At 31.6% G+C, this 25,794-nt stretch overlaps 1 protein-coding gene across 1 annotated transcript in view; it reads right to left on the bottom strand.

Annotated features, from left to right (window-relative positions):
• The window catches only part of RASA1 (RAS p21 protein activator 1), a 114,575-nt gene that overhangs the window by 42,586 nt on the left and 46,195 nt on the right, over positions 1–25,794 (bottom strand). The window contains exons 2-8 of the mRNA XM_036888047.2: positions 17,439–17,591; positions 16,322–16,457; positions 15,635–15,705; positions 12,338–12,455; positions 9,270–9,301; positions 5,347–5,399; positions 2,864–3,014 (exon numbers count right to left, since the gene is read on the bottom strand). Coding sequence (XP_036743942.2) covers positions 2,864–3,014; positions 5,347–5,399; positions 9,270–9,301; positions 12,338–12,455; positions 15,635–15,705; positions 16,322–16,457; positions 17,439–17,591 — 714 coding nt within the window. The remainder of the gene's footprint in view (positions 1–2,863; positions 3,015–5,346; positions 5,400–9,269; positions 9,302–12,337; positions 12,456–15,634; positions 15,706–16,321; positions 16,458–17,438; positions 17,592–25,794) is intronic.

Below are 25,794 nucleotides of genomic sequence, written 5' to 3' on the forward strand. Positions count from 1 at the left end.
AAATATAAATAATATTAAAAAGCAAAATATAGAAGACTTGAAAATAATTAAAAAATAAGTATAAATGAATATGAACTAAAAAATACTAGATGCAGCATTTAACACAGGTAGGGGGAGGGATAAGACAAATAAAGAGGTACTTTCATAAAAAGAACAAAGCCGGTTTTAAGTCTCTAAAGAAAAAATGTATACCATACAAAAATTCAGAAATTTTAAAGGAAAAATGAAAACCAGGAAAAATACATTTGAAGACAGCTAGATACCACCAGAGATGACTGTGTCTTTGAAAGCAAAAAACATCAAATCTGTGAAAAACAATAAATATCAAAGATTTCTAGCTTGGTAACTAAAATGCAAACTGATCCTACACTGCACCTCAATGTTCAATGTAATTCTTGTTCAGAAGCTGAAAGCATAGGATACTGTTGTAGAGCAGTTCAGACTGACCAGGAGCAAATTTAACAGGGTGGCAACTAATCAGACATACTTTTACCATTGAGCTAGACTTCCAAGATTTTTAAAAAATTACTCTCTAGTTCACATTTTATCCATATGCGTGAAGAAACAGTCAAGGGAAACGTAACAAACCAAAATTTCCTAGACATTCTGTAAAAGTTCTACCTATGAAAGCAGACAGATTTACATCTCAGAAAACTAAAAAACATGTTCATTATAGAAAGTGAAATAAATTATGAATTTCTAGAAATACTATGTCATGTACTTTCATGTTAGTGATTTACTTAATAATAAAATCATGTCTCTCTCTTCTTGAATCCTAGGATAAATACTGTTATCTTCAAGTCTCCCAAAATCCTCCCTGTCCTCTCATCACCATCTGAACTACTTTCTTCCCACTAATCTTCCTATGCATATTTATATATCTTTGAATTTATCACAGTCAGCCCACCATATTTTCTAATAGACCTGAGCACTAATAATGTAGGAATAGTATCTTTTTCTTTAATATATATGCATAGGATCTATACAATGTAGTTTATAAAATATATTGGTCAATAAATATTTGCTGAATTATATTTGCTGTTAAATGCCTCTCCTGCTTTTCTAAAATTTTCTGTATATAGGAACGTTAAAGTTATGTCTCAACAAAGCAGTTTCTAAATGATTACCTAAAGACTAATGAAGAGTTAATGGGGGGACAGAACAGCAGAGTAATGGCCGTTATGTAGATTTACTGGGTAACCCAACTTTACACTTTCATATCTCAACAATAAATAATAATCACAAAGGTGTATCTTTTTAAGAATAGCTTCATTACTGATATTAATGCTGAAATAAGAGTATATATTCCCATAAGAACCATAAAAACTGCCATTTTCAAAATACTGGATGCACATAATTTTGACTTTCCTTAAAAAAACTGTTTTTAATATTAAAGCTAGAAACAAGAAGACTACTAAACCTCGTAAGATCAACATATCCCTATGGAAGATTTGGGAGAAAGATCATGGACACTAACATATTTTTTAAATTTCTTAAGTCATAATTTTGCAAGTGGACTAATAATTCTGCAGGATTTTGGAAAGAAATATACTTTAAATACTTCTTTCTTCCTATTTCACTCCCATCTTTATCAATAGAAGAGTACCTTTTATACTTTACAAACTGCCTCTATTATGTAGCAATAATTTTCATCTTTGCAGAATGTGTATCATAAGGAAGTTTAAATCAATAAGCAAAACAAGTTCCCCTCCAAATATTATCTATATATTTTATCTTTAAAAAAAAGTCTCTAGATGGACACTTCTCAATTCAGTTAAGAATGTTTTCAACTTATAGTTTTATATATTCCAAATCCCTAGAATACTAGACAATGGGAAAAATTAATTTATCTTCATAAAGAGCTCAAACTGCAGCTAGCTATTCAGTTGAGGATGCCTAGAGATTAGACTACTAAAGAGGGTACAAGCAGCTAGCATATGTGCAAAAAAAAAAAAGGATGTAACTATTGAGGCTCACATCTTCCATTTGAATTAGACGACTGTCCACTGAACTTCTGACAAGCAATTAGAACTTGTTTTTGGTTTTTGTTTTGTTTTCCACATAAACCAGCTGCTGGATTTCTACATAATCAAAGGTCAAGGCAGAGTTAAGAGAAATTGTAAATAGGATGGAGAATGCTTCTGTGGTACAAGGGATTAAACTAGGCCAATGCCAGCATTTTAGTTTATGCAAGCCTCCAAAGGAGAAAAATAATGTTTGAGTTCTCCAGTATGGGAAAACCTTTACATTCAGAAATAAAATGAAAGATTGCTTTCTAGTATACAGAAAAAAAAAGCTGACATTCTATCATTTTTTTCTCTATTATTTTTCTAAGCAAGCAACTAAAGTCCATTTTGAGTGCTGAGATAGGCAAAGCATTTACTTAGAATTTTAAAGATGAGAAGTAGGAAACAGTAATTACAAATAAGTATCAATTTGAGGACTTAATTACAGGGTGACATTTGCATAAGTAGCAGGTTACTCTTCAAGAACCTTTTTCTCCTAGAAAATGTCTCACTGATAAAAGAACAGAATGTACTTTCCTTTTCTTAGATGTTTTGCTGTCTTGCAGATTATATATGGGTTAAGCAGATTTACTGCAAACAGTCTGTACATAAACAATAAAAAAAACTGACAAATTATTTTGGAAGGAATACAAATTATAAATTACTAATTTATATTCAAATCTAACACTGTCTCAATTCAGAGATATGACTACTATTAAATTATATTAAAGGTCTTATAATTTTGAATTTTAAAAAGTCAGAAACTCATGTAATTTTGAATCTGATATACTATAATATTGAAATTTCAACTATTTTGCCAAAAAGTAAAAAATAACTAAAAATTTTTTACAACTTACCTGTTATAGTATCGGCCTCCCATCATGAACTGATTGTTTGGTGTTGGACATATTTTAAATCGCTGAATATTTTCATTGGTCCGAAAATAAAGTGAATAGTCACCAGGGGTATTATCTGAGGGCCTCACAAGAAAACTGCAGACTTGACCAACTGTAAAAATTAAGCTGTTAGTTTTATTTCCTAATTATCAAATAAAAAAGGAAAAGTGTTGAGTAGTATAATTACAAAGTATGTTCAAAGGTCATAAACATATGTATTTTCATGAGTAACTTATTTTATAATAAAAACAATTTTAAGACATTAAAAAAAAAGAAATTCCCATTTATGAGTCACAGCCACCCATGATGCTGCTTGTCTTTATTACATAAAAATACAAGGTAGGCGTCTGCAGCAGTGACATCTAGTTAATAATGCTTATACTTGCCATAACTTGAAAATAAATAATCAACCACAGGTAGGGGATTACTGACTAAAATGCCACTTTCTGTTTGTAAATCCCCTTAATGAGAAGGGTCTAAAAAAGTGATTTTTCCTTAGGAATACTCAATACTTAGCACTACTACTTAAATATTAAAAGGTACCAACTGTAATAAAATAGCACCAAAAGCTTACAAAGTAGATTCAAAACAACTGAAATATCTGTGTACCTTGCCCAAATCAATATACATGCACTATATTTTATTGAATAGGTATGATCCTGAAAAGTCATGTAGAAGTGAATTTTCATACATTGAATATCTTCATATTAATTTTAGAAGTCTTTTTGTTATCTTCAATTGACAGTGACTCCTAACCCTAAGATGCTTTGCCTTTTCCCTATTTAAGGAATATATTTTCCTTTTCTTAGATTTTTTGCTGTCCTGCAGATTATATATAGATTAAGCAAAATTGCTGACAGAAATCAGAACTGGATTGCTTTTAGGAAAGCACAGTGAACACTAAGTGTAATTTTTATGTAACTTACTAATAGTTCCAATCATTTAAACAAGGCACTTACTACTAAGTAATTTCATGTTAAATACAGAAATAGGAATTACTGCAAAATTGTGCATGCAAGGGTTTATATGTACTTTTTAGGGGAGAAAAATTGGCAGATTCTTAAAAACCAATGATCCAAAGAAAATAAAAAATAATGTAGGGAAATTAAGTTCAGCTCCTTTTCAACTTTACATGCCTAAAATCAAAATGAGTACCTCAAGAATTTGGTGGTACAAGTTCAGAAATATAAACTTATATTCAAAATTCAGTAAATTCACTAAAATAAATATTTTGGTCCTATTTTGAAAAACTGATTAACATGTCATTTCGGTTGAGCATTTGGTCTCTCTCACCACAGAGCAATGGAGGAAATGCTACATTGTTTTCATTTTTTTGCTGTTCAACTGCAGCAAATGTTCATTACAAAAAAAATTGTAATGTTTTTCAATTTATCTTTAACCCACTTAACCTATATTCTCAAAATAAAATTGAACACTTCTATAATTGCCTCAAATCTTTCAAAAGAGCCAAGTATTAATTACAATTAAATGCAATACCTTATGGCTTTAAACAGCTAACTCAGACAACATCTTTAGTAATTAAGAATTTATTCACCATATACAGAAGCTAGAGAACTCTGGTTGTTTTTAAAGAACTAAGACTTCTTTCTAAATTGCAGATTATGGCTTAAACTTGTCTTAAATCATTATAAGGTATGATTTACTGGAGAGGTTATTAATAGCTAAATTATTTCAGTCTTAAATGTTTAGTTAGGATCAATGATGACAGGATGGTTTCTGTTTTGGATAATAAGCCCGCAATACAAGTCAATTTTTACTTTGCATTTATCCCCATATCCACAATGTCTTGGGATATGTTGAAATTAATATATTTTAAATAAGGCCCAATATTATAATTCCACAATACACAAAGATAATTGCACGAACATTTGCTGCAGTTGAACAGCAAAAAAATGAAAACAATGTAGCATTTCCTCCATAGAGAGCAGATAGTAAGTTATAGGATTTATACAATGGAAAGCTTACGGTCATTAAAGAGAATAGAGAAAATCTATATATGCAGATATGGGATGATCTCCCAAAATATATTCTAACATGAAAAAAGTGTTTTGCATGTTCCTGTGAGGGTGTGTATATAGGGGTATGTGTAGGGATGAGGAAGAGAGATACACACAGATGTAAGAAATTTCTAGAGACACAGAAAAAAAGTTTTATCTGGTGCTGTCTTTGAAGAAGAGGACAGGGGCCTGAGCAGAAGGAAAACACACTTAACTGAATTTTATACTACATATTTTATACTATTTATGAAATACCAAATACCAAAAAACAAACCACACACCAGTTTCTCTGCACTGGGCAAAAAGTTACAATATGCATTAATATAAAATGAATGCTGAAGGCAAATACACTACAAATGGGTGATTTTATTCTTTTCAAACAAAGAAGTTAGAATAGGCAAATGAATATCTTTTGTCTTTAAGTACCTGTCATTAGTAAGTTATAAGCTTCTTGTTTGGAGATTTTCCCATGGAACCATCTTAAAAAGAGAACAAATCAAATATGAAAATCAGAAGTCTTTTTGTTGATTATACAATCAAAACTAAGCAACCAACATAATGTAAGTTTAATTCAAGTTGGCACAATGAAATAAATACAGTGCAATTGATCAAATTATCTTATTCCTTTTACATTTATATTATACTTTGTAAAAACACCTAATTTCAGCAATATATAGAAAAATTAGGGATTATCTACTATGAACTATAACTTCCATATTAATTACCAGTACAAAAACAGCAAGGACTTTATGCTTAAATTATAGCTAGTGTTCTCTTTTTCTGGGGCAGGGGTGGGGAGAAGAGGAAGAGCCCACTACAGAACTGCCCAGAAAAAAAAATCAGTGAGGTAATTTTCCTCATCTCTCTCTCAAAGTGAATTTCCCTATAATATGTGTTACGTTCTCTCTCTTGAAATGAAATAAACATGGCTGATTCATATGTTACTGAAAGTCAGAAAACACGACTGAGGAATGAGAAAGATTAGATGCCAACATCAAGAACTGAAAGAAAAGAATGGCTTAGTATTCCTAATTCTATTAGAGGTAATGGCCTAGTAAATTACATTGCTAGAGTATTTTATATTCTGTACACTTAAAATAAGTCTTTAGAAATTATTATAAATGGCATTATAGTAAAGATCCATTGCATATAATTACTACTTAAGTTTTACCTTACAATAAATGTCTTTGATTTTAAAAATTAATTACTAATAATTCAATTACTTAAAATCTGCTCTCACATGAAGGACAATCTTGCTGATTGACACACATTAATGCCCACACTGACACCTTCAGATTGCTCTCTACCACTCTGCCATATATTCTTATCTAGGCCCTACAGTTACTGTATCTAGAATCTACAATTATTTGTAGTAGTGACTTAAAGAACAAACATTGGAAAGTAAAAACACTACAAGATTAAAACATATAAAAATGCTTTAAAATCCAATGTTACAGGTTTAGAGGCTATTAATACTGTTTTAAATCATCTGTACTATTACTGGTCAAAGTATAAAATATAACTGAATTTTTACCTTTTCACATTAAAGAACTGTTAAACTTTTAAATTCTGTCTTTAATTCTATTCCAATCATTAACTCACTAATTCAGACTTCCTGGTGCTGTCAATGCAAATTATAAATAATATAAAGCAAGTATATAACAACTGGAGCAGCCCAGCCTGTCTTAAAAGGTAGTAAGCCTCCATAATTGCATTCAAGTATAATATATACAACCATTTACTATAAATTCTAGAACCAGATTTCTATATTCTGGAACAGAGTTGATTAAATGACCTCAAAGCCAATCCTATATTCTTACAGCTGAAATAAAGGGAAAAAAGGGAATTCAAACAGGTGGGCAACAAATGAAGTTTAGAGAGCAAATTTAGAGAAAAATGAGTTTCCTCATTCACACATTTATTACCATATATAAAATGTATATAATTGAAGGACAGGCTTGTACCAATGATAGAAAGATGAGTGTCTTAGGAAGTCCCCTTCTAGTGCAAAAAAGGGACAAAAATACCATATAATTTATAACAATGTTGAAAATACAATAAAGCACAGTGGTAAGTATGAACCAAAAGCACTTCTGGATTAACAGAGAAGGGCACTAATTCTGTAGAGTGTGTAAGGAGAAATTAAAGGAAGACTTCTTGGTAAGAGTGATAAATGATTTAAGTCCTTAAGTAAGATTAGGAACTAACTAAACACAATGGAGGGGAATTCTGGCCTAGGAAGAAGCTTAAACAAAGGAGAAAAACAGTATTATGCATTCGAAGATCTGTAAGATGGAAAGCCAAAGATACAACTAGAAATGACAAGAAATAGAACTAGACACAAGAACTATTCAGAGGATCTTTTTAGGTTCTGCTAAGGTAAACATGGCAGAGAATTAGTTAAGAATTTTAAGTGAAAAAGTGGTATGGTCAGATATGTGTTTTAGGTAGATTATTCTGGCTACTGAAGGACAGAACTTGAGAAGATAAAAGCATCAAGGAAGACCAACTTGACGTTATTGCCACACCAAGTCCTGGTCAAAAAGCAACTGAACGAGAACCTGGTTGTTTAAGGCTGAGAAGAAGCACACATTTAAGAACTATTTTGGGAGATAAAATTAACAGGACTGGACCTACATAATGAAATGAGGGAGCTGGAAAGGAACAGCTAAAATTATACCATCTATTTAGTTTCGAGGGCATTCATGGATGTCACTGAGGATGTTTCAGTAGAGTTCACGGTAAGAAATTAGAGCTGACAAATACGTAAACTAACAGTGCAAACTAAGCCTATGCTAAATATCAAATGAGTAGAAAAAAATACAGTTCAGAACATGGAACAATCACAATGGTATTAAAGAAAGATTTCCTGGTGAAAGTGTCATTTTATGCTATGAGAAAACGAGATGTAGTTTTAAATGTTTACTGGCATTTGACCTATAATTTTTCTTCTCTTTTTAAATAAATGTATGGTACTATTTTAAATAAGGGTAAAAATATCAATTTCTAGCTTCTCTTGAAAATCCGGACAATTTCACAACACTAGACTCATTCTTTTCACACACGAATTAGACAGAGAAGTCACCTTACTGCAGGCAAACAATTTCTAGTTTTTGACTTCCTACCACCTTCCCTAATACAAAGAGTGAATGTTAATTGCCATTTATCAACACAGTTCAGGTGTTGCTTTCTTACAGTAGGGAAATATTTCCATGCCTTGATTTCTATCAAAGAGGGAAAATAAGTATGACTAAGATTGTTGTAATTTGGGAAAAACATAAATAGAACACACGACCCACTTCCTTTGCTTATTATCTGTATGCCTCTTCCAAGTTTTAATTAGTATTTTTGTGACTCCTGATATAGGCAGTGGGAAGACTTCAAACTAATAGTCTCACTGATGGAGCATTTTGCAGCTTCATAGAACAATAAGGAAAATGAACTCAGAAAATATCCCATATGTTCCACTTAAGGAAGGGTGGGGAATTAAATGAAGTGACTGAAAGTGGAGTATTCAATTTAATGTTTTCATGTTTAAAGGTTAGAAAATAAAATAAGCAAACACTTGAGAGGCAAGCCTTAAATTTCATCCATAAATACTGACAGGAGGGTAAGAAAAAATGTTCCACTGAAAAGATACTAGAAGATGACAGCCTATTAAAATAACATGAGTAAAAGGGAACTGAGATAAAGAGTTAAGATATAAAGAAAATTGATATACAAATAAATGTCACAAGGGATGAAAAGGACACTAAAAAGATCTTCTAGGACAGTAATAAAATCAGAGCAATGCTGAAACACCACATAGAATCATTTCCTGTAAAAGATTACTGGTTATAGCTCATAACTTCTAGACTAGAAGAGAAGAATTTGGCACAGTAGGGGTGTAGGTGTAGTAATAATTAGGTGTAAATGTAGTATACCTGGTCTTTGAATTAGCCTTTACAAGATACTCAAAATCAACCTGAAAAGATTATGAAAAGAAAGTTCTTACAGAACCTTAACAGAGTAAAGAACCAAGATCTTGGGGAAATTATTTGACCAAAATTATTGAACCATAAAATATATAAAAGATGTGGTGATGAAAATCAGAAATACTATGAATAAATCAAAATAAAGAGAAATGTTAGGAATCATGACATTCATATTGTTATTAATATAATGTTTGTCAAAAAGTCTTTAGTTTGTCGATTTAGAAAATATTACACATCACTTTCTGAGCTAAGTAAAAAATGTTTCTAGGTCAGCCCAAAAGTTTCAATTTTCTTTTAAAATATATTTTGGCTAAGGTTTTCCAATTAGTAGGTTTACAATAGATTTTTTTCTTTTTATAATTAACACAAACTCACATTTTGCCTTCATGTGGATCTTCTTCTCGGCCCTAAAGGGGAAGACATTAAGACAGTATTTTCTATAGTTAACTATTAATCTGTTTTTATTAAAATTAATTTAAAAAATCATACATTCAAACGTATCTCCAGTCTGTTTATTTATTCATATATACATAAGAAAAGATGTTTCCATTCAAGAAATGTTTTTCCAGGACTCTCTCTCACTATTCTTCTCCCCTTGTTGCCTGTTTCCTACCTTTTCTATTTCCTTTTTCTTCCCATTTTTCTTTTATTGTTTTATTTTTTGCTCCCTTTCTTCAACTATCACAATAGCCCAACTAGTAAAAGTACCTCTGCGACCCATCCCCCCTACCCCACCACTACAATCTGGATTCATCAATTTCAACTGCAATTTTGCCCAGCATTAAGGAAAACTAAATCTTTTCTAAAGTGTTTTTTAAACCAAACCTCTAATACCTCCCTACTGCCTACAAGTTCTTCAGTTTGTGACCCAAATCCACATCAAGTGACTCATTCTATATTTCCTGTTTTAATTTTCTAGGTATCTGTACCATAGTCACACATAACTACCTATTAGCTAATCTGCATCCTCCCACCCCTGTAGCTTTGTTCTTTATGACTTAAAATGTCCCTCCCACTCACTGCTTCCTACCTGTTAGTTAAAACCTAAACTATCTAGGGAGGATCTCTCAAATACTAACTCCTGTGTGAGACACTGAGTCCCTAAAATGTAAATAGGTATAAGTAACTTTTATTTTGAATACAAAAGACACCCTTCTTTTACCATCTTTTGAACTTTACCTTACTCTATTTGATATTTCTATTTTTTAAGATACACTAGTATTATAATTCCATTATAGTGCCTGTAAGTATCTTAAGCTCTCAGCCATTCTTTATTCACACCCATCACACTAGCACAATACTGGGCATAAAATTTTCACTGAATAATGAAGGAAAGAGCAGACAGTCTAACTATATGTGAATTTTCTTCAATTTGGTCCTCATTCATCAAATACCTAAAATTTAAAACTCACCGAATGCCTACTATATTACCAAGCAGTATGCTGAACAAAAATTACATAAAAACAAAATGCATTATCATTGCCCAAAAGGAGTTAGCCTCTATAGAAGAGTTTACACAATTTATTTTATACAATGTAATGGAAGGTAAAATTAACAAGATGCTATGGAAACACATGAGGAAACAATTTAGCATTCTAAGAAAAGCATAAAACCACTGTGAAAGAAGGGGTGACACCTGAGCTGAAGTGATAAGATGAATCTAGTTTTACAAGACAGTCCAGCAGGGCAGGAGGGTCAAGGAAGAGAAAAATACTGACACAGAGACATTCATTCATTCAGCATTTACTAAATGCCTGCTAATGCCAAACCCTATTTTTGGCAATGAGGATATGTCACTGAATTAAAGACAAAAATCCTCAGAGAGCTTACATTCTAGAGTTAAGGCATAAAAGTATAAATATGCTTGGAGAACAGTCATTAGAATCTTAGAATGGGAAATCCAAACACCAACCAACTGCCTGAAATCTAGACATCTAAACGGATTTTCAACCTATAAGAAACTACATGTTCTAATGAAGATCGTTATAAAATCTTACTCTAAATATTAGAGTTTTGAGTAAAAACTCTAATATTTAGAAGTTTATAACTAACCTGGAACTGTTCCACTGTTAATTCAAAGTATGCTTATATTCATATTTAGCAGCCATATCACTGCTTAACTGACACTGAATTGTTAACTTGTTCTTTTTTTTCCCTTTAAGTCATGTCTCCTTATCTTAAATCGGGCTGTTTTTTTCTGTACTCATTGGATAACATTCACTTATTCTTATCAAAGTTTACCTTGTTAAATCTGACCTAGAATACTAAAAGCTTGAGAAAGTTCAACTGTGCTGTAATTCCTTTAAATAATCAGAATAATGGGGGCAGGGGAATTAAAGCAGGGAGAAGAAAATCCAACATAAAAGTTTTAACCAAGAAATTCTGTAGTAAAACCAGCACAGATGGTAAAATTCTTCAGCCTGAACACTTCTTGCCTGTATGGAATAAATCTCTCTCCTGTAGAATACAGAGTTAAGATATAAAGAAAATTTATATACAAATTCCAATTTCAGCTCTTCCACTAAGTAACTATGTAACTATATGACTATACCATTTCCTCAACTCCTCCCACTTTTCCTCTACACAAGATCTGGCTATCAGAATACACAAACAAGAGAATTAATAGCAAAGAAAAATATTCTCCACTGTTCACTGCTGTCTTTCTGGAACAGTAATTAGAGCACAAGTTTCAGCATATTACCAGGTTCATGGCATGATTTAACAACAGGAGCTCTGAAGAGTGTAAAAGGAAACAGAAAAACATTCCATCCCCACTGGACAAATGCAAAAGGGAAGGGCAAATTCCAGAATTGTAATATAATGTTTAATGTGCTTCAGTGATACTGAGTACTCTCTCTGAAATGCAAATGCTTCTCAAATGCTGACTTGCTACCTAAAAATGCATAAACACAATCATACTATGTGATAAGACTACTGATAATGTATTACTATGTGATGACAATGAAAACAAGGAATACTCAAAATGTAGAACACCATGTGGTAATACATGTGTAATATAACTTTTTCAAAGTTACTAGAAAATTATACATATTTTTGGGAGATAAGGAATTTGAAAGCAAACATGCAACTATTTGAGATTCCATGGTCAGTCTGACATAACATCATTTATGGGAAGACCAAGATGGCCAAAAGGGATACAAATAAGCACAAATGTTAATACATTCTAATTCTTAGGAACTCATGAAAACTTTCCAAAAATTGGTAACTACAGATTTAAACATGCTAGCATGGTTATCTCTTCATAAATAAAAAACATTTAGTAACAACAAATACATTTTAATGAAAAATCTCTTATACCTATGAATTGAGGTTTTATCATAAAAGAAATGTATTCACAGCTAATTTCCATGATTATGGGCAAGTTCCAAAATTTTACAAAATATTTGTAATTCTGAGAGTGAGAAGAAAAGCACAAAACTTACCACCTCTTCAACTAGGTCTTCAACAATAAGGCCTTGTTCATCTGTTCTTAGATTTGTAACCCACATCCATCCATCTTCTAGTTCATTGTGAACAATGAACATATCTCCTTTTAAGAAACTGAAAATAGCAATTACATTAAAATTATAAGCATGGAAATTTGAGTAATAATTTACCCCCACCACAGAGACAATATATTGAAAAATCTAAGAGATTAAAATCAAATACCCTATTTTTGCCCTATTTCTGGTATTACTACATGTAAAACACTGAAGACACTTAAAAATCTGAATCTTAATTTCCTCATGTGTAAAATGGGTTTAATAATAGTACCTGTACTATCTACATCTTTGAGATATAACTCCAAGAAAACTGAATTTAAAAACTTAGGTTTCATTGTTACTACTCTTCCAGATGTAAGTTACAAGACCATAAACATAAAAAAACTCATTATATATATATAAGATATACTTTAGAGAAAGTTTTAAGTAAGCACAGTTAGCCTTATCATAAAGATGCTTAAAATAATTAACAAAACATTATTTCACTCAAACATCTGTGATACAAGTATAGTATTCTTTCTCTGAAAGTATTACCAAGAGCTACAGTATGAGAATGCATACATGTTCTTTTTAGTACCAATTTCTGGTTAGAAGGATGCATACACAACATAGTTTCCTTTCATTGGATTCAAGGCATTTTCATTCTCCACACAATCACAGGAAGAGTTCAGTTGTTGATGTATGTCATCAATATAAAACCATCAAGAATTTCTTGAACTTTTCTTTTTAGGCTTGAATGAGCAACCTGAATGAACACTTAGGGTTTCAAGACTGATTGGATGCTACCACTGATCCTATATCCATATGTGTCATTTCTTAAGATCAATTTCCTTTTAGTCTTAATATTCATGTTCTACTACCTCTCTTCTCAGACCTTTGCAAGTTCAATAGAAACCGTAGAACAGAAACAGTACACAACACTTCAGATGCACTCTATTTGAATAAGCACAGAATATTACATTCTATTCTGATTCTACAATCCTTTTTAACAGTGACCAACATACCACTAACTGAACAGCAATAGATATTACCACTTAACCAATAAATTACTCCTTTCTAGAACCAACCACCTAAATAAATACACAGAAGAAAAAAATTATGACTGAGTAAAAAAGGAGTTACAATAAAAGAGAAATGACAAATGACAAGTTTCATTTCTTAGTTTAAAACTGTCATAAAAGATATTTTAAAAATTCCTGATTTGTTATTGTTGCAATACTACTCCTTTTTTAGAAAGTAAAAAGCTTACTAACACTAACAACATAGTCACAGGATTCATTCTGCATTATTTTGTATTCTTCCCTGAAAGAGATTAAAATGCTTTATTAAATCTCATTAATCTTCAGATGTTTTTACCTTAAAAAAATCCTTCATAGGTATATACAAGTTAAAAAAGACTCAGAATTCCATACATGTTTACATCAAATTAAAATTTACTCATTCTAAGAAGAAATTCTTGTTTAAAATTTCACAGATTGGTTCTCAATTTTGGGGGGAATCTCTCAAGACCCCTTTACACTCTTAAAAGGTGATACCCTAAAGGCTTTTATTTATATGATTGTATCTAGTGATACTTGACCATATTAGAATTTGAAATATAAATGTTTTTAAATACTTTTTAATTCCTTTAAAAATAATAATATACCCCATTATGTGGTAACAAAGAATATGAAAAATAACTTTAACAAGTTTAGTGATAATATATCACAAAATATATTGTTTTCTATTTTTATAAATCCCAATATCTGGTTTAACTGAAAACAGCTGGATTCTCATATCCATTTCTGTATTCAATCTGTTGCTATATGGTTTTTTGCTTAAAGTATATGAAGAAAATCAGTGTCACACAGTATGTAGTTATGAAAGGGATGAATATTTTAATGGCCTTTCCGATATTTACAGACATGCTATGATATTACACCAAAAATTCAACAAGCAGCAGCTAGTTCATCTCTCAACTCACTGCTTTTCCTCAAGATGTTGAACTTTGACACATGGCAAACTGCTTTATTTATACTTCCCATTTCATCACACAGAACATTAAAAAGATGGGGAGTCAAGGGTCGAGATCTAGTTAAGTAAGTATTTTTACTGCCTCACCAAGAACATTCTTAAATAAAACTGGCCTTTCATGTGTAACTACAAATGTGTGGCAGTGAAGAACACTGCCTTGATCTGCACTAAGACACCAGCAGTTTGATCACCCAATACTGCTTTAGTATCATCAGTGTGTCTTAGTGAAAAAGGCAACCTTAGTATTTTTATGAAAACAGTTTTGATCTCATGACCCTCTGAAAGGGTATTCAAAGATTGCCAAGAGTACATAGATCACACCTTGAGCTCTGCTGTCCTAGATTATCCCACTGGAAATTTATAAATTATCCATAGCTCCTGAATTTGTAGTACACTGTGCTGTTCTTCTATATAGTATACAACTCCTCCCTTCTCTTTCTTTCATTGGGTTTTCCTGTTACATCACAAATAAAGGAGTGCCATTAAGAACTAGATGAGGAGTCATTATTTTGCTGACAATCATATAAAATGGGAACTCCTATTTGGGGATTCTAGATATCTGAAATCTTTGTTTTTTAAAATACTATTTTTCCAGAACTTTTAGTACCCCAAAAAGTTAGTACCATATCTTAATTGCTACTGTTGGTTTCAAGAAGGTATATACTCAGAGTCTGTAAAGATTTTATCTATGAGAAACAAATTTTCTATTGGAAAGTTAAATAGCTTAAAGAAAGATATTAATTTTAAAATCACTGAATTATCTAATACATCAAATCATATATAAAAACAAATTATAAATATAAAAATAACTAAAACATCATGTCCTACAGTTCTACACCATTAATAACACTTAAAATTATTCACCCATTATGTAAAATAGAAGTTTAATCATCATTTGAATAGCACTTACAGTTGAGAAACAAATGTCATGTAGTAATAAAAATTAAAATAGAGAATAGAATATAACAACTCTTCTTACTCTGCCAGAGATAGTCTAATAAGAGCTAAGTATTTCTCCTATCATCTTCACTGTGGCCGCTATGATTCAAATCCACAGTTCTGAACAGATAAGTCAACAGAGAAGTACAGGAACAATGGACTCAATATTAAAGGCACTTTTACCTTGCTGTATGCTATTCCCTCAAATTCCAAAACCTTAAGTCCAAGCACAATAAATTTTCAAAATCTTTTAAATGCCCATTAATGACAATATATTATACATACCTTATTTCATCAGTGTCTGGTACTTTTGTATAAGGTAGAATGGCTCGAACACGCCTTCTATCTTCTACTGGCTAGAAACCATAAAAAAAAAAGTTTTATGAAGGATAAAAAACCTTTTTATGTCAATGTCAAATCATGTGTTTCCACATAAAGTCAATAAAAATCCACATTATAAACTTCATAGGACCATTCAAACTATTTTTCACTTAGGCTATAAAAACCCAAGCCTAGAAATGTTTGCCTTGTTTTGTTGGTTTTACAGAAATTCTTTTAACAGTATAGCCAAATTTATTTTTACCAAGTAACTTAAGTTATTTAATTTTAAACAAACTACAGAGAATGTATAAATTAACTTTTTTCTAATAAGGTAGTAGGTATTTCAGAATCCTGCAGCAACTTCAGCATTAGCACTATGATATCAGCAATTACTCCTCATTCATTAAAAAATACTTGTTAGGCTATCACCATATAGTACTATAAAAAATCTAGTAACTTAAATACAAATTACAGAAAAATTACTTTTTTTTTAAGAAGCTATGTTGCTTTGACACTACAACCAGAATTAAAAATTTCATACAACAAATACTTCTTGAATTATAGTAAACATTATCATTTAACAAGAGTTAACCCCATTAGTAAAGTGAAATAACAGAGTTTTGAAAGATACTTTATTCAGGTTTTACTTACCTCTGGCGGTGCAACTGGATAAAGCAATTTTTCTCCTTTAAGCAAACAGGAAACATGACTATAATAACCTATTAGATCTGACAGTGAAGAAAAACGTCTTCCACCAATGTAGTAATCTCCACACATAGCAATAATCCTATTTGTACAGGAAAAATACAGTATAAGAAAACCCTTAAAGCCAATTTGAAATAATAAATTCTTTAACAATTATAAATCCACAGTTTTCAAACTCTTTTCCTTTAACTGAATCCTTGTATTATAATACAACTTATTGATGTCTTCACCATACACAAATTACTTGGTTACTTTTTAATAAATATATTATGCATTTTATGTGAAGCACATAACCTACAAACCTCCATTACATAATTCATTAAAATATTTCCAAGTCAGTACTCAGACACTTCTTCTCACTTTCCATATTTAAGACTGAATAGCAATTTTAGTAAGTTTTCTATGACTAAAAGGAATTTACAGATCTCTTGAAATAATTACAGACGATAGTAACAATTTCATATTGAACATGGTATCACAGTACTCTTACAGCTTATTTTAAAATCTAAAAGTCAAGGGTACACAAACATCTTAGCAAACTTTATAAGCACTAAATAATGTTTTTTACAATGTCTTCCTAAATATGAAATTAAATACAATAATATATGTACATATATTCATACATACAGACTTCAATTACCTGTACTTGAAAATCTACATGCCTGTTTAACTGCAATGAATGCAAGGAGTTTCAGAACTGTTAAGTAAAATGAATTAAAGAGCACACACCTTGGCTCTTAAATACCATTTCCTGTATTTTCTGTTACTCCATAGTCTAAAAGTATGCATTCCTTTATTTCTGCTTTCCATTCAAAGTTTCTATTTCTTATAGGTGATTATTATATTTGAGATTAAAAATACTAGTATTGGGCATTACTATGCTAAATGAAAATGTAAACATTTGATAATATCTACTCTAAATCACTGACTAAATCATTTGACTGAAAACAAATCTTTCTCCATTATTTAAATATCACGGACTTATTCAATGTTATTAAAGCAGGTATACTTATGAATACTACAGCAATATTATGTAAACCTCATAACAGGAATAAAGACTTACCTAAAATGGTTGACAACATTTGTTTGACTAAGAAATGAAAGTACAAAGGACCCTGGCCTCCGATCACTCTCTCTTATAAGGTAACTGCCGGACTTCCCTGCCTGCCTGAGGCGTTCTTCTGCTATAGTTCTATCAAGTTTTCCATGATACCACCTAAGGGGAAAAAAGTTGAGATTAGGAAAAAAACCAACCATTTAATTACTATTAGGGGATGAAAACATACTACTAGAGGTTTTAAACACCTATATAAAACTTAAACATTTACATTTTACGCTGAACCAGTTATTGCAGTTTTGACTCAATTGTTTTTAATTTCTCAGTCTTTCAAAAAAATTCATTTACTCAATTTTTAATTTGTTCTGTAAGTTCAGGCCTTATGATCTCACATATGAATCTCTTCTGTTTCTACCCAAATCTCTACCTCCAGGACTATCTGTTCAAGTTACAAACACTATTACAATCAAATGCTTACTTAGAAAAATAATAGTAAGAGGACAAATGGAAACAAATGATTAATTTACTGCCTCTCCATATACTAGGAGCCAAGACTACACATGATAAGGTACATGGTGCCTGTGAGAAAATAATAATTTTATTTAGTGTTTGTGCCCTAAAATAGGAAAACAGAGATGATACTCTAAAAAGTCATTATTCTAATTTCCTACTTCAACATGAAGCTGATTATTCCCTTTGGTCCTAAGATGATCTACTCCCTAACCACACATCTGAACTCAACTCCTCAAACTCATTTAACAAGCATGTGGAAAATAAATAATACCTTTGTCCCTTTAACTTTCCTGCTCTCAACTATACTCCACCTACCATACTACACACGATCTACTTATATGGCTGTAACTCTAGCTTCATCCACATGCCTGAAAAGCCTCATGGATAGATATAAATAAAGCATACTTACAAACAGACTGGAATTTTCTTATAATCATGGTAACAAATCTACAAACTGTCATTAAATATTTTTCCACTTTGAATATATTAGTCATTCAGACTTATCCTTTGGTACTTGTCTATCTTGAAACATTCAGAGGAAAACAAACATTCACATTACATTGATATAATTAATATCTAGCCATAAATCAAATCAAAACTATTACTATGACTATTTTTGTAACACTGCTGCAATGAAACTTACTATTCTTGATTCCTTATTTTGTTTTATTTTTATTTTTATTAAAAATTCTCAGAATTGTTTTTAGTCTTTTAAAAATCAAGCCATTTATTTGGAAGTTTGTTCATAAGGCTAAGATAAAATAATGAAAAACTTAATCATGGAGCTTCATTATAACTTAATAGTAAATACATAATCATAGACTGTTAATCTTAGAGGAAGAAAGGAAAGAACAACCAACTTTGTATTCTTCTAAAATTGTAGTCCCAGTTCAAACCGTTATCTTTGAGACTCCTGAGCAAGTCAGTTTAACTTTCAAGAGCTATTTTTCTATCCAAAAAGAAAGAGTTTAGACTAATGATCATCAGAAGTTCCTTGAAGAGCTAAAATTTGATGATATCTGATTAGGATAAAATTTTGAAATTTCAGACTGTGAAGAATATATGGGACATCCTTAGAATAGTACACTCTTTACTACCTAAAGCAGTGGGGCTATCCCACAGTTCAGATTTACACACTGGCCAGACAAAATTAAGAACAATTTTAAGTGAACCCTAACCCTAACCCTAACCTTAAGTGAAGTCCCTATTTTTGTGTACTTGGTATTTGTTAAACTTGTATTTTTATGCAAAATGTCCAGATTAAAAGAGTTTACCTAATCTCCTTGCTCTTGTGAATTATGAGCCAATACAGAGGTACATGAGATGTTAGTTCCTAATTTTTAATAAATACCTGACTAAAGATCTTTACTGATACATGGAAGATGTATTTGTGATTTTTAGTTTTTAAATCTAAGTGCTTTCTGTAAGATTCTGCATTAACACAGGTATTCAGTTCAAGAGAGACATTAATCAAAGTAAAACAACTTTGTTTCCCGAATATTAATAATTCCCTTTATGCCAAAAGCTCATAAGCTTTGAACAAAAACAAAAAATGTCAATTCTTGATTATGATTATAAACTGAAATTAAACTATCCAACAATGGGCTTGTGAGCGCATATGTAGTTGAATCTAATCCTCAAAAACTGTTAGAACAGACCACTGTTAAAAGTTTCCGGCTGGCTGGTCTAGAAAAAAAAAATTAATATTTTTATCAAAGTTCAGAATTTCTTGAATTATCTTTATTGATTTTAATTACTTTAAATTATCAAGGTAAATCATAATAACAATATTTTAAATTTATCTGCAGAGAAAACTTAAAGTTACTATTGAAGTATAAAAAGTACTCCAATTAAACATACAGTAGGTAATCCTTATCCCATTTAAAACTTAGAAATCAAAAAAATCAGTATCACACTAGATAAAAAAATCATTTTATTTAAATTGGATATAGCATGATATGCAGCTAAAGTGTTTTATAAATAAATCACAAATCCAGTGTGATAGGATTTGATTCAAATACTTCCCAAATTTACAGAACCTAAGTAAAGGTTCTATACTGAGCATTAGTCCTTGGTCTATTTTAAAACAATGTCTCTCAGGTTTTTTTTAACTTACCTTTTTGATACAAACATAAAAATTTCACCTACTAGGAGATTCATAGTCTTGAAGGTAGCAATTTCTCATAGAGAATTTTTAGAGATTCTATTTAACCCCAGCAGCCAAGAAAACGCAGACTATCTACCTTAACTTTCTGAAATTGGTAACTCATTTTATATAAAAAACAATGCGGAATATGCCTTTCCAACACATACCACCACACCGAAAATACGACACTCCCCTAAGGAGACAATTCCCTAGTAGATATTCACTTAAAAGATTCAATTTTACAAAATGCTATCCTTTCTGACTGTAAATAATTATAGTTGCATCATTACAAGGAAATGAAAGAAAACATTTAATCACCCCCACTATTCTTCTAAGCCTTTACAGTCAAAGCCTTATTATCTCTTTAAGGATAGCTTTGCTGGTACTTGTTTTCAAGTAAGTTTTTAAAAATGCAGCTGGTATCTAGAATACTTCAAAGGCACACAGAATAACTGAAGTGTCATATTAGGGGTATAAATGTAATCTGAGTGTAAGATGAGATTACCAAATACCTATGGGCTCCATCACCTAAGTTAAATTTTTTACTCTGCTTGCATATATTTGTGGCAATTAAAACTCACAGACTGTACCTGGCACATAGTAATATTAATTTTAAAAGTATTTGCTGAGTGAAGGAGAAGTGTCAATTCATAAAACATAACATTGGAAAAGACTTCAGAAGTCTAGTTTGACCTCCCTATCACTGTTTTAAAAAAAAAACCTTTTTTAATGTCCCCGATAAGTAAGTTCTGACCTATGAGGACTGCTTTGTATTCTGAAAACATAAAAACAATTTAGGTTGACAGAGTTTAAAGGATGGGTATACTGACACATTCTAAACTTAAGAGAGACTAAGCCAACTGCAGAGACTAAGACGCACAGAAACCCCATAACTATAGTCAAGTCTCTACATTTCGTACCTCATTACCATCACTTGTAAAAAAGGGAAAATAATTTCTATCTCAAGATCAGATTAAATTATTTGCCCTAAACTTCTTCAAAGAAAAATATAAAAAATGAGAAAGTACTATATAAGCTATATTGTATAATAGTTAAGAGTAAAGACTCTGGAGTCACTGCTTATGTTTTGGCACATGCTCTGCTACCTGGCTGAACAAATGTGGGCACATTGCTTAATTTCTGTTTCCTCATCTATAAAAGGCATATAATAACAGTACCTACCTCACAGGTTGCCTTGATGTTTATTAAGTGGACTTAATATGCATATGAATTATATATATATAAACATATAAAAGACTGTAATACTGAGTAATACAACTTCATCAATGAAAATCTTGAATTTTATGACTATTGCATAATGGATGATTAGTTTGTGGACCACCTAAGCCCCAGTTATCTTCCTATTTTCCAGTCTTGTTTACTTTTCATCTAATGTGGGGAAGAGAACAGGAGAAACCAATCCTTGTTTCTACTAAAGAATTGATTTTATTAGGAAATTTCTTTTCCCAAAACTCCTTTTATGAACATTACAGATCTATTAACTGGGGCTGAAGGCACCACAGAATCCATGAACTAAAAATTCTTCCATTTCTCTAAGTAATTCTAGAAGGAAACCCTCAAATAATGTTACTCTTTCCCCAGTATGGATATATTCTTTGGAGGGATAGCAAGGACAGCATGCATTTGAGATACTGTGACTTCAATTTGCCTGATATAACACTTTAATAATAAAATATCTAATGTATTCCTACTTAAAAATATCCCTCTCTTTTTCTCTCTGTTTTAAAGAAGATGGGGAAAAGAAATTTAACTAAATGCATTTTTCTTTGCTGGCTTTGTTAATTTTTTGTTGTTGAGAAATGTTACAGGCAGATATGGAGTCCCTTGATTTCATTTTCTTAGAAACTATACAGTTTATCTAAAATATCCTAACATCCAAGATGAAACTACATATTAAATTGGTCAACAATAAAAGAGACAAATTGTGCAAGTTGCAGGAATCATTTTACTTTTAAATGTGGAATCCCAGAACTGCTTTTTATAAACATATGTTGTATATTGGTGAAGCACATTTGAGGGGCTTTAGAGGAGTGTTTGTGCTTTTTAGTCTGTCTCTCCTGATCAGGAAGAGTAATACAGATATCTATGCAATGAGAAAACAATTCGGTGTGACTACAGATAACAGACCTTCATTCAAACTACTCAATTATTTACAACTAACTTGACAATCCCAAATGGAAACTGTCTACAACAGTAGAAAACAATTAAAATAGTGTTACCAGCAACAGACTTCCTTATTCAAAAACAGAAACATAAATTGAAGTTCCCAGCAGATCGCTTTTACTTTCTACTATGCTCTTCCTCTTAGTTTTATCTCTGACAGGCACCAAAGTGCTTAACAGAAAAACATATATGCAGAAATCCAATTGCCAAGAAATCTCTTCTGTCACCTGAATCACTTGGGACTCTGTGTGCCTGATTACGATGTAAACTCTCAAAGATGCTAATCAGATTTTCTTACACAATCTTCCCTTCTCTGAAATTATATTCATTATTTCAGGCTAAGAAGACATAAACCTGCTAAGTCTACTATAAATCTCCTGAAGCCCACATTTCCTTTTAACAGGCATAGCTCCTATAGTCATACAGTCCGAACTGATGGTTAAGAAAAAGAAATTGACTTTTTAAAGCAAAGGGAAAGTAAAGTAAATATAACTTATATTAAGTGACTTTATTTGGTCTTTTTTCACATCAGCATGCAGAGTTTAAAATATGGTCACTAGAAAATTCACTTGAACAAACTACTAGACTAAGTAGAATACTTACAATACCCCTTAGACCAACTACATCACTTAAACTAGGGAAAAAATCACATGTGTATATGTTAGGTATTTTGAATATATTTGTGTGTTCAGGTAAATATCAAGTATGTGTGTGTTTATGTAGTTATATATCTCAAATCAAATTAGCTTAAGGCAAAAGTAGAAATTCTATTTCCTTTTGCCACAGGTAACATATTTAGAGTCCCAAAGAAGCTTTAGCTCTATGCAAGTATTTTTAAAGAACTAGCACCATCACATGTTCTACCATCCAAAAATTCAGTTTACTGAAAGTCTAATATGTGAATGTGGAAACCAACACAATCCTCATATAGGAGAAGTTTATATTGAGAAGCACTCAACCAAGACAGTCTTGTTCTCACTATCCCTTAACTCCCATCATGTGGAAAACAGACAATGGAGTGTAGAAAAAGCCACACCTACTCCAAAAATGTTATGCAGTGATCAAACTTGTTTGAAAAGCAAACCAGATGGGAGGGGGAAAAAAAAACAAGAAAATGCTTAATACCTACTAGCAGGAAGATAACATCAGTTTGTACCAAACACCCTCATCTCTTATTACATCTGTATAATTTAATTTCTCAAAAATACCAAATCTTAATTGTCATGCCAGTAACTAAGTACATGAAAAGAGGGCAAGGAAATGACTTGTGGCCATTTGGTCCAATGCATTGCTGCACCATAGTTGCAAACTACCTCGAAGCAATCTACTAAAAAAATTAACACTGTTTTGTTTTGCTTAAAATTTCACAGTGCTCAAGCTAAAACTTTGGAAGTAATGGTAATTCAGTGGCTTTCTAATGCAACAAAACATTTCTTAACCTGTACTTCAAGATACACTTTTAAAACACTGAATCTGAAAGTTAAAAGCAAACTTTGGCCTAATAGTGCTTTTTCTTTAGTTCATCTCCAACAAACTATGTACCAAGCATTGTGCTACATGATAGAAAAACAAGTTAACACCACAAAACAAACACCATGACAAAGAATTTTATGACCAAGTAGAGAATACAGCCAAAACAAGCAACTGCAATCTGGTGCAGGTAAGTATTCTAGACTATGGCGGCACGTTGAAAAACATCAGTCTTAGGATTTTAGTATACACTTCCTGAAAAAAACCAATGGCTAAATGGAAATCTAAAAGATGAGTTGCAACTGATTGAGAGAAAGCAATGGACTGAAAAGGTGAGAAAGATGTCACAGACAGAAGTTAAAGTACAGGCAAAAAAAAAAAAAAAGTTTTTATACAGATACAGAAAAGGAGAACACTAAACTTTCAAAATCTACAAAATTTTATCAGATAAAATAGAATTTAAGCTCCTGAATTAAACTAGATTTACAACCTTACTTGTTGAACTTCTTTCAGTTCCTCAAACAAATATTTCTCTCAAAGAACATTTTTAAAGTTCAAAATATTCTCAGATCTATCCTTTCATCTGGTCCCAGCAATAACCCATTGGGGCGTGGCGGTACTAATATCATAGTACTCGAAGTTCTCCACAGTAGGCCCATTATGCTCCTATAAGTCCTCTTATCCCAACCAAATTACATTTATTCAACAAATATTTTACGCACCTACTATTTTTTAGGTACTGTTTTAGACACTGCTTTTCTCTCTCTAAGCTTTCTCAAGATGTTTTTCCTACATAATATATTTTTTTTAATGAGGGTGAAAAGATTATGCAATTTAGGCAAAGGTCATCCAAAAATTAAGGTGTTTCCTATGGGTTTTTTCCTCAGAATTTTCTATTTCTCTGTTTATTCTTACTTATGGAAATATCAATACCTCTTCAGCTCAAACTCTAACTTCAATGAGGATGATTTCCAAATTCCTCTCTCTAAACCTGATTTTCCTCTTAAGCTTCAGCTATGTTAACAAGTACCTAAGAATCTTCACCTTAACATGAATATATCCATATTTAAACATTAGCAATGACCCCTACCTACACACAGACATACAACACCCCCTTCCTCTTTATTCCTCTATACTGTTAATGGTGCTGACATCCTTCATATACCTGTTAATATGCTGACAGGTATAATATTCAAGAAGATTTTGTTTAGGATCTCCAAAACTTACATAATCTAGGTCACATGATTGTGTTCACAATCAAAACTTCAGAACAACTTTGATTTTCCTTCTAGCTCTCTAGCCATTAACACTATATGACATCTCTAACTTAATTACTGGAGTTGCAATGTACAAATTACTCTCTATTTTTCCATTCCCTCATAGATTACACTAATTCAGGCCCTCTTTTCCTCTCAAAACTGCTCCAACCCTTTCCACAACCATGGGAAGATTCATCTTCCTAACAGGCTCTTCCTAAACGACAGGCTTAATCATTTTACTCTAATAATTCAGAAGTCTACAAATGGTTATCCATTATCAAATGGTATACAAGCTATTGAACCTAACAAAGGCCACCACAAAGGGGAGAGAAGTGCAGAATTTAGAGATGAGAAAGATGAAAAAGAAAGAGGTTTAGGTTTTGAAGTATGTGTGTGATTGTCAAATTTAACTATTGTGTATGCTTACCTGGAATCAGAATAAGCTATCCATTGACTTTTGAAAAGGTTCCACAACTATTTTTCATACTTCCTCAAGTATATTATGAAACCAAGAGGCCCTCAATAAGATAATCATAGTAACCATTCAAAGAAAGAATTGTTCTCCAGGTACCATAACCAGAACAATGATATCTGAGAGCATCTGTTAAAGGCAGAAGAGCCAAGGCACAAGCTAATAACTGTTCCTCATATTTGCTTTAAATTTATACCCTTCTTAACTTTTCTTTTCAAATAAATAAATCTGATCTCAAGGCATTCTAGCACAAATAAAGTGAGCAATAGCTCTCTGAAGTTTGTCATTTTTTTTAAATTTTCATGAGATTACAAACAC

This window comes from Manis pentadactyla, chromosome 2 (genome assembly GCF_030020395.1).
Source record: "Manis pentadactyla isolate mManPen7 chromosome 2, mManPen7.hap1, whole genome shotgun sequence".
NCBI lineage: Eukaryota > Metazoa > Chordata > Mammalia > Pholidota > Manidae > Manis > Manis pentadactyla.